Here is an 8,999-nt window from a genome sequence, read left to right on the forward strand (position 1 = left end):
ACGTTAATATTTTATCCCGAAAATGTCTGCATGTGACTTCCGAGTTTCCTGGAGGGTAGAAATAGCCTAAGCTACTCTATCCTATTGAGTTGTATTTTAATGGTCTCAATAAATGTACTTGAACGGAGTTTCCTGCTGTCCGTATGGAGTTCCTTCACTCATCTTGCCGCCTGTGAGTGACTATGAAGCTCCCCTCCATCCACACATCTCCAGTATCAGCTGTTGGTACTGGTAATGGCTCCATTGATTGATTGATAAGGATTAAGCCACCTAAGACGTGGCACGGGCATGAATAGCCCGTAAAATGGCTCCAAGATGAAGAAGATGATGAAGCCACCCAAGAGGTGGCACGGGCATGAATAGCCTGTAAGTGGTGGCCCTTTTGAGCCATTACCAGTATCAAGAGCTGATACTGGAGATCTGTGGAGGTGCGACTGCACCCTGCGTGACGGGAGATGTCTCCCGTGGAAAATGGCTCCAAAGAGCCTGCACTTTATATATGCCTGTCGATGAACTACTGACCCTCCTCAGGATGCAACCCTACAACAGCTGCCCACCTCCCGGGTACGTATGTACTGCTTAGTGAACAGGGGCATTAGGTGAAAGTAAACATGCCCAGCCATATCTGTTCCGCTCGGGAATCGAATCTGGGGTCCCGAACTGTGAGTGGAAAACGAAGCCAACTGTACTCAGTAACCTGTCCTCAAATAATATACCGCATTTTGTACGCTATGATTCCCAACGGACAAAATAAGGGCAACAGACTCCCGCTTATTTTTCATTTATTTACGCTTTGTCAGAGTTGCTGCAAGTTTAGGTTCTTCCCGACCATTAACAAACTCCTCCCAATACTGACTCCATACTCTCCACAGCCTAGCAACTGCAGGCTGTGGGGAGAGACATTCCTCCCCTTATCTGCCCCTATCATTCCTAATCCCCTCTCACCTCTTCCTTCATCTTACTCGTCTCACTCACTTGCTTCACTGATTTCAACACCCGCCAAGTGAAGGCGGGTGTTGAAATTTGCCTGTTTATGCAGGCAAATTCTGTATTCGAACAACATGCATACTGCGCTGCACTGGAGCACACAAGCCTAGGAATGGTTCCCGTGTACTCAACTAGTGAGTGTGATAGCATTTGGCTTATAACTTTGGTGAGGATTGGAATGACTGATACCCAACTACACCCATTTTAATATTGTCAAATCGATGCTTGCAGTGAGTTTAACAGCATCATATATAGCTACCTTTTAAACCTTGAAAGACATTATTTAGAACGAAATAAATCAATTATGTCCATAGATATTGACCAAAGTTCTAGAGTGTCATCACTATAGGAAAGCTGTCAACACACTGACGGCGGATATTTATTGAGTGTAATTTTTAAGAAATATATAATACAATTTTTAGGGATCACAAAGTAATTTGGCGTTTACATATTTTGTTTTCATTAACAATTGAAAAAGTTATAGTAGTTTTAAATTGGGCCACCCTGTATATGACAATGAAACTGTGACCACCAATGGTACCCCACAACCTACAAGCACTAACTACACACTGTGACCACCAATGGTACCCCACAACCTACAAGCACTAACTACACACTGTGACCACCAATGGTACCCCACAACCTACAAGCACTAACTACACACTGACCACCAATGTTCCCACACAACCTGCAAGCACTAACTACACACTGTGACCACCAATGGTACCCCACAACCTACAAGCACTAACTACACACTGTGACCACCAATGGTACCCCACAACCTACAAGCACTAACTACACACTGTGACCACCAATGGTACCCCACAACCTACAAGCACTAACTACACACTGACCACCAATGTTCCCACACAACCTACAAGCACTAACTACACACTGTGACCACCAATGGTACCCCACAACCTACAAGCACTAACTACACACTGTGACCACCAATGGTACCCCACAACCTACAAGCACTAACTACACACTGTGACCACCAATGGTACCCCACAACCTACAAGCACTAACTACACACTGTGACCACCAATGGTACCCCACAACCTACAAGCACTAACTACACACTGACCACCAATGTTCCCACACAACCTGCAAGCACTAACTACACACTGTGACCACCAATGGTCCCACACAACCTACAAGCACTAACTACACACTGTGACCACCAATGGTCCCACACAACCTACAAGCACCAACTACACACTGTGACCACCAATGGGCTGTAGAGTGACGGTGCAATATAAACAATGTTGTAAACCACTATAAATCTTCTAAGGACCATGTTTAGTGGTCATGATTAAGGAAGGAAACCCGAGCCTTTATAAAGGCCGCCTCCCTCCATCTAATCCAATATATGAACTCTTCCACACATTTCTTTTGAAAGGCTCACATCGTTTTGGTGTCTTAGCCTTCACTCAGTAACCGGCCATCAAGACACAGTCGGTCAGGTACTGATGCTCGCTTACACCCTGCAAAGGAGGAAAATATTCACGTCATGAAAAGCGTTGTTTCTGGATCTCTAAGATAATAATAATAATAATAATAATAATATTAATAATAATTTATTCACAGCAAAGTAGCCTAGCCACTTGGGGTGGACGGTAGATCAAGTTCGAGTATGTTTATTGAGACAAGAAAGAAATACAACTCAAAGGGATACAGTAGCTTAGGCTATTTCTACATCCCTTGGACGGCAGAGGGACGGTCTCGGCTTCATGCAGGTCAGGGTTCAATCCTCGACCGTTCAAGCGGTTGGGCACCATTCCTTCTCCGCGTCCCATCCCAAATCCTTATCCTGATTCCTTCTGTGCTATATAGTTGTAATGGCTTGGCACTTTCCCCCTGATAGTTCGCTTCGCTTCACAAGATGGTACAATGAATTAGTGAGATTACATAAAATTAGCAGGTCCTTATGACATGAGAGGTGAATGATGCTTTACATGGATAGAGATAGATGGGTGGATAGATAGATCGATAGTTGGATGAATACATGGATAGATAGTTGGTTAGATTTATGAGTAGATGGATCGATGGATAAATAGACAAATAGATGGATAGACAGATGGCTGCCCAGATTGATGGACATTTTTATTTCAGGTACGGGATAGACATAGACCGGTCGGGGTAGGCCTAAGTTAGATCAATAATTCGATAATTAATTATCCTAAGTTAGAGTTAAGAAATATTAGCAATTATTCACAACCCCATCCGTTCTCTCGGAGTCAATGTGGGTTGAGTTTTTCTAAAGACGAAGAGTTTCCGCCATTAGAAAAAATCCTAAAACAATATAATTGTTTCTTCCCCCCGTCCCATCCCAAATCCTTAGCCTGACTTCTTCCAAATGCTATATAGACGTAATGGCTTGGTGCTTTCCCCCCTGATAATTTCCTCTCTTAATAGCTCCCTGATATTATATTGTATAAAAGGGAATTGTTTTTATATTAACAAATGTAAGCTTAGAAACTGAATATCTTTTGTCCAGATAAAGTTGAAATGACATGCCAAATATTACCTGGTGGTGCGACCATTGTTGGTGGTGGTGATGGTGGTGATGTTGATGGTGGTGATGGTGATGATAGGTGGTGTTGGAGACGGGGCTGGGGCGGCCCTCACACCCCAACACACCAACACACCGTCCTGCAGGCCCCTGATCTCCCTCGCTGCAGGTGTTGGACGAGTTCTCGGTGTTACACACCAGCATGTTGCAGGTGTTAGTAAGCCCCGAGGAGTGGAGGGGAAAGCAGGTGTTGGTGGTGGTTATGGGGTTGTTGTTGTGGTGAAGGAGGTCCTGCAGGTGGTAGATATAGTCTATTGCCCCCTGCAGCGTCTTCGCCTTGCTTACACGCTTGGTCCGGCTGCCCAGGGAGTGAAACACATCTGTCACTTATAGGTTCAACATTGGCCCGCTTGTGCACCACACAATTGACTTTAGTGTCAACTCTGATCACAATAATGTTGTTGTTATTGATTCAGCTACTGGGTATTAACAAAAAGGTCCAAGTAGCACGGGCTATGGTGAGCCCGTAGTGGACTTACCTGACACAGGAGCGGGGGCTGTAACTTGATCACCATAAGAATATGCCACAGTAAAACATATATTATTAGTATCTTAAGCAATATATTTATGGTGGCTTTGTAAACTATACAAATATACTGTACCTACTGGAAAAATAACACTGTAATTCAATTCTTGTATATCAGATAATTTAAATATTATAATTATTGTTATTTAATAATGTTATCAGTCTCTCTTGAGACTGATGGATGCCTCCTACTACTACTACTATTTATATAAAATGGTGCGATGAGGGATACACAGAAATAATTATAAATTAATTACTGAAACCTTTTATTATATAGTAATAATATTCCTTCAACATTTTATTTATTTATTTATTTATCTTGCCAGACGAATTGTATGTTGTTATATGCTAATTTCTCAATTTAAAGTAACAAGAGAAAGCTATGGACCGTAAAATGGAGCATATCTTTCTGAATCATATTTTGTAGTAAAGTTTACCCTGCTCCATGTGTGTGAGAGAGAGCACGGTGTGCCGTAGCTAACAGAGTAAAGGGTGGACCTCGGTACACATGCAAAATAGCTACTAGGAATGTTGTAACATCCATTATAAACAACATTATTAATACACAGAACAAGAGTTTCAGAGTCTCATTTGTATGAGTTTCAGAGTCTCATTTGTATGGAGACCATTTCACACATGGGTTGTCCAGCATGGTGACACGAACAAGGCAGCTAAAACCATATGTGATACGCCAGAAATTAAGTTGGATATTTGATTTGATTTGATTTTTTATTTGATTTACATGAATTTACCTGAGGGCCACTAATATTAGTTTCCTCGACGAGAACAGGAAGCTGGCGGCTGGTCAAATGTCCCCCCATTTGCCATGATGATCTTTTCTATCTGTATTTTAAAACCCAGTGGAGTTTTGGCGTTCATGACTTTGGCGGGTAGGCAGTTCCACGGGTTTACACATACATGGGATATGGACATTACAATCTCTGTTGTAAAAAAACGCAGTATTTCAGAAAATTAGGGATGGCAAAAGAGCAGTCACTGACACTCAAAGGCCTGAAGGCACGAGTATAAAGAGCTATGATAAGTTTAGAACCGAGAATTATATGTACGGACAGAATAAAAAAATCCACTACAGTGTGACTTGCAATTGCTAGAAATAGGCTGAGATATCAATAATTATGGCAGGTAATGAATCCCCCGATGGTGAACATTCCAAATGTAAACTATGTGAACAAGAGCCAAGACACTCTCCAACACTATATCTGTGATTGTTCTGTTATCAATGATTTCAGACTAAATGGTATGAGGTACTTTGAGCTCTAAAACTACTTCAGACACGAATAATGGAAGGTATTGAGAAAATCCACAGGAGCTGTGACGAGGATTCGAACCTATGAGCTGGGTATTGCCAGACACTTTTGCAGTTCTCATGGCAGAGTGGTAAAAGCACTCGCCTGGTGCTTTGCGAGTACTTTCGCCTGGGTTCGTATCCTGGTCGAGTGATTGACTGGGAGCCAATCCTTAACTGTGACCTCTGTTCACCCAGCAGTGAATGTGTATCTGATTGTTAAACGATTTGGAGAGTCGTAATTTGGGGAAATAAGAATTAAGGACTTGCCTGAAACGCTATGCGTGCCAGTGACTTTACAAGAACGTAAGAACTCTTGTATAAATCAAATACAAAAATAAATATATCCCAGTGATATATGACGTTACTGCGATTTCTCTGTGTACGGAAGGTATTCTTGTGCTCTATCCAGATTTTGCTAGTACTGTACAGACTAGTAGATTAGCCTCTGGGATCCTTCACTTAAGCTGGTGTTTGTGGCTGAGCTGGCTGAGGAGTGAGTGCAGTGAGAGGAAACACAGGGAGGAGGGACTACTCACCTGCTGGTGCAGGGAACGACCCGCCGGAGCCTGGCAAAGGCTACATTCACCGACTGAACCCTCCGGCGTTCCCGGGCGTTGCGTCTAGCCACCAGGTGCGGCGGCTTCTCCCTGTGAGGGACGTGCTTGTACACGCTCCTACCTGCGGCGGGAAGGCCAGACCACGCTGCTCGTCAGTGTCTCACACCCCTCTTAAAATATTTTACAGATAATACATTGGCTACCTATTTGCGAAAACAATGAATATATGAGCGCTATGTTATTGTCTATCTCAAGCTTGGGTTTGTCAGACATGAGCCATTTCGTGTCTGAATTCCAGGACATACCCACATTACAGGCCATTTGCTTCTCATTGGGCTTAGGACCTGTCAACCATTTGGTTCGTTGTTGGGTTTAAATCACAGGTGACATCTATCTTGAACATAGAAAAGCACCTTGATAAAAGCTTATCCCCGTAAAGGAACGCACCTTACGCAGATAATTGTTTATTCTAGAAGTTCACTATAATGGGTTCTTGGGGTAACTGTTGTTCGGCTTCTCTTCACTCTATGTCAGGATTTCTTCTATCCATGGCATGTTCGTCTTGCCAGTCTCATATCTTCCCTTATATATAACTTTCCAGGAATTTGGGAAACGTAAGAAAATTAGGATATTGTGTCCGGTTTAAAAAGCCTAACATTTGTAGAAGGCGCCTGATATAATAAACATTAATATAGGATCAACATCCCACGGAAATATATATTCTACCTAGCATGCTTTCGATTACAGTACAGCTGATAGTGGTATTAAAACACACACTGCTTCAATATTTTCCCGTAATGTCATGCCCACAAGTAGGTAGGTTAGATTGGGATTTGCCAAATTTCTGTTATTTTGGGTTCAAATAAAAAATATTCCAAACATATATAGTGAAAAGAAAATATTCATAATTCATAATAGTTTTATAATATCCAGAATCTATAAAATACATTCATAATAGAAAATAATTGAAATTTTTTTTAATTTCAGGAAAATTTAGGCTTGTTAGGCAGGTCTGCCTATTGTGTTCCGACGTGTATATGGAGAGAAGCAGGCAAAATGGTGTCCTCTTATCACTCTAGCATGGTTATTTATATTGCTTTGTTCTTTTGTATTATCTTTCACTCTGCGTCTGAGGATGCTAATTTGTTCATTGTATATAACATACATACATACATACATACATACATACATACATACATACATACATACATACATACATACATACATACATACATACATACATACATACATACATTCACACATACATACGTTTTATGGAGTATAGACGACAATACGAGTACTCACATTTTTTCTTTCTTTCTCTGATGTGTGTGAGGTGAGATGCAGTGGTCGGGGTGACGAGCGCCATTTGGTGGCGTTGAGTACCATAGGTCATGTTAATTGCTGGCACCGTGGCGTCGGGTTGACTTTTTGGAGGAGCTGGTGACGACGATTGAGTCTGAGGTGAAGTCTCTACTTGAGCTGCAGTAGCCAGGAAGCACTGCAGAGGCTGGAGAGCCACCAGTTGGTCCAAATGTGGCAGCTCTGTCAGGCAGATTAGCGAGTCGCTGAATACACACGTAGCTGGAAGGTCGTCGAAGGATACTAGTGGCGTGTCTTTGCTGCGTGGATGCTGGAGGTCGTAGTGTTGTGCGCTGTGTCGGGGTGGGTCTGGCGCCTTGAGGTCGTCGTGTTGTGCGCTGTGTTGGGGTGGGTCTGGAGCCTTGAGGTCGTCGTGTTGTGCGCTGTGTTGGGGTGGATCTGGCGCCTTAAGGTCGTCGTGTTGTGCGCTGTGTCGGGGTGGGTCTGGCGCCTTGAGGTCGTCGTGTTGTGCGCTGTGTCGGGGTGGGTCTGGGGCCTTTAGGTCGTCGTGTTGTGCGCTGTGTCGGGGTGGGTCTGGTGCCTTGAGGTCGTCGTGTTGTGCGCTGTGTTGGGGTGGGTCTGGGGCCTTAAGGTCGTCGTGTTGTGCGGTGTGTCGGGGTGGGTCTGGCGCCTGGAAGTCGTTACTATAGTACAATTGAATATTGTCGTCACAAGTCGTGAGTGGAAAATCTCTTTTGGAGATTGGCAGTAGGAGGTTTTGGGTAGATTGACGGACAGTGTGGTCGCACATGGCCGCTAGGGGAACCTCTCACATCATTGAAGATCACTCCTGCAACAATCACATGCAGTCACACAAATGAAACAACTGGTTTTGACAATTTTTTCAAGAATATTAAAGGAAGTCATAAATTAAATTGCGGCACCTTTGGCCATACTGTACTTTTCAATAAGTCACTTGAGACACTATCAGCACCACATAGCAGAAACTGGCAAATGTCACGCTCATCGTCAAATAAAGCAGAACGCTCAACAGAAAACTACCGAACACCCCCAGCCTAGCCTCACTTATCTGCTAGCTCGTGGGGAAAAATTCTCATGGAGGGAGTCATTCCCCCATCTCAAAGTGCACACACTGGTAAAATCAATACAATATAGTTTCATTAAACATAAATCCTGCCTTAATAACCTTCTCACATTTTTGGAACCTAAAACCGGGTTTTCAGCCAAAGGGCTTTCAGTACATGTATATATAAGCACACAGAATAAACGGTAAAATACCATTTATTTACAGTTCCCGTGGCTCAGTGGTAAAACACTTACTTGCCCAGCTTTTCGCGAGCGTTTTAGCCTGGGTGCGTACCCTGGCAAGGAGGATTGACTAGGAGCCGGTCCTTAACTGTAGCCTCTGTTTACCCAGCAGTGAATGGGTACCTGGTTGTTATCAAATTTGCATCTGTGTCAACTCTACAAATGGCCAGAAAAATGCAAGACTTTGCACGTAGGGTTATCTTGAGACGATTTAAACGTCCGGGGCTTAGCGTCTCTGCGGCCCGGTCCTCGACAAGGCCAATGTTGCCAGATTGGGCTACAAATAGGGAATTGGGCTACTTTTGAGAGCCCCGCGCTCCCCAATTTTTAATTTCGCTACTTGCTACTTTTTGGGCTAATTTAAAAGCAAGATGTGCTAATTTGGGCTATTAATGTTAAGAATGTACGAATGCG

The 8,999-nt window shown here is 43.2% G+C and overlaps 1 protein-coding gene across 1 annotated transcript; it reads right to left on the reverse strand.

Moving 5' to 3' along the window:
* Positions 1-1,382: 1,382 nt before the first annotated feature.
* LOC123745494 (basic-leucine zipper transcription factor A) lies at positions 1,383-8,095 on the reverse strand. Its single transcript, XM_069312294.1, has 4 exons — positions 7,260-8,095; positions 5,934-6,075; positions 3,518-3,860; positions 1,383-2,474 (listed from the first exon to the last, which is right to left on the reverse strand). The coding sequence occupies exons 1-4, from the start codon at positions 8,065-8,067 to the stop codon at positions 2,421-2,423; spliced, it is 1,347 nt and encodes a 448-aa protein (XP_069168395.1). The 5' UTR covers positions 8,068-8,095; the 3' UTR covers positions 1,383-2,420.
* Between the last annotated feature and the right edge of the window lie 904 nt (positions 8,096-8,999).

This window comes from Procambarus clarkii, chromosome 71 (assembly GCF_040958095.1).
Source record: "Procambarus clarkii isolate CNS0578487 chromosome 71, FALCON_Pclarkii_2.0, whole genome shotgun sequence".
Lineage (NCBI taxonomy): Eukaryota > Metazoa > Arthropoda > Malacostraca > Decapoda > Cambaridae > Procambarus > Procambarus clarkii.

What these genes read in the sequence shown, in the direction of transcription:
- LOC123745494 (XM_069312294.1), bottom strand. Translation starts at nt 8,067, where the DNA reads ATGTGCGACCACACTGTCCGTCAATCTACCCAAAACCTCCTACTGCCA. An exon ending in GTCGTTCCCTGCACCAGCAG is followed by an intron (nt 3,861 to 5,933) that starts GTGAGTAGTCCC and finishes CTCCCTGGGCAG; the next exon opens with CCGGACCAAGCGTGTAAGCA. An exon ending in AACAATGGTCGCACCACCAG is followed by an intron (nt 2,475 to 3,517) that starts GTAATATTTGGC and finishes CCTCCTTTGCAG; the next exon opens with GGTGTAAGCGAGCATCAGTA.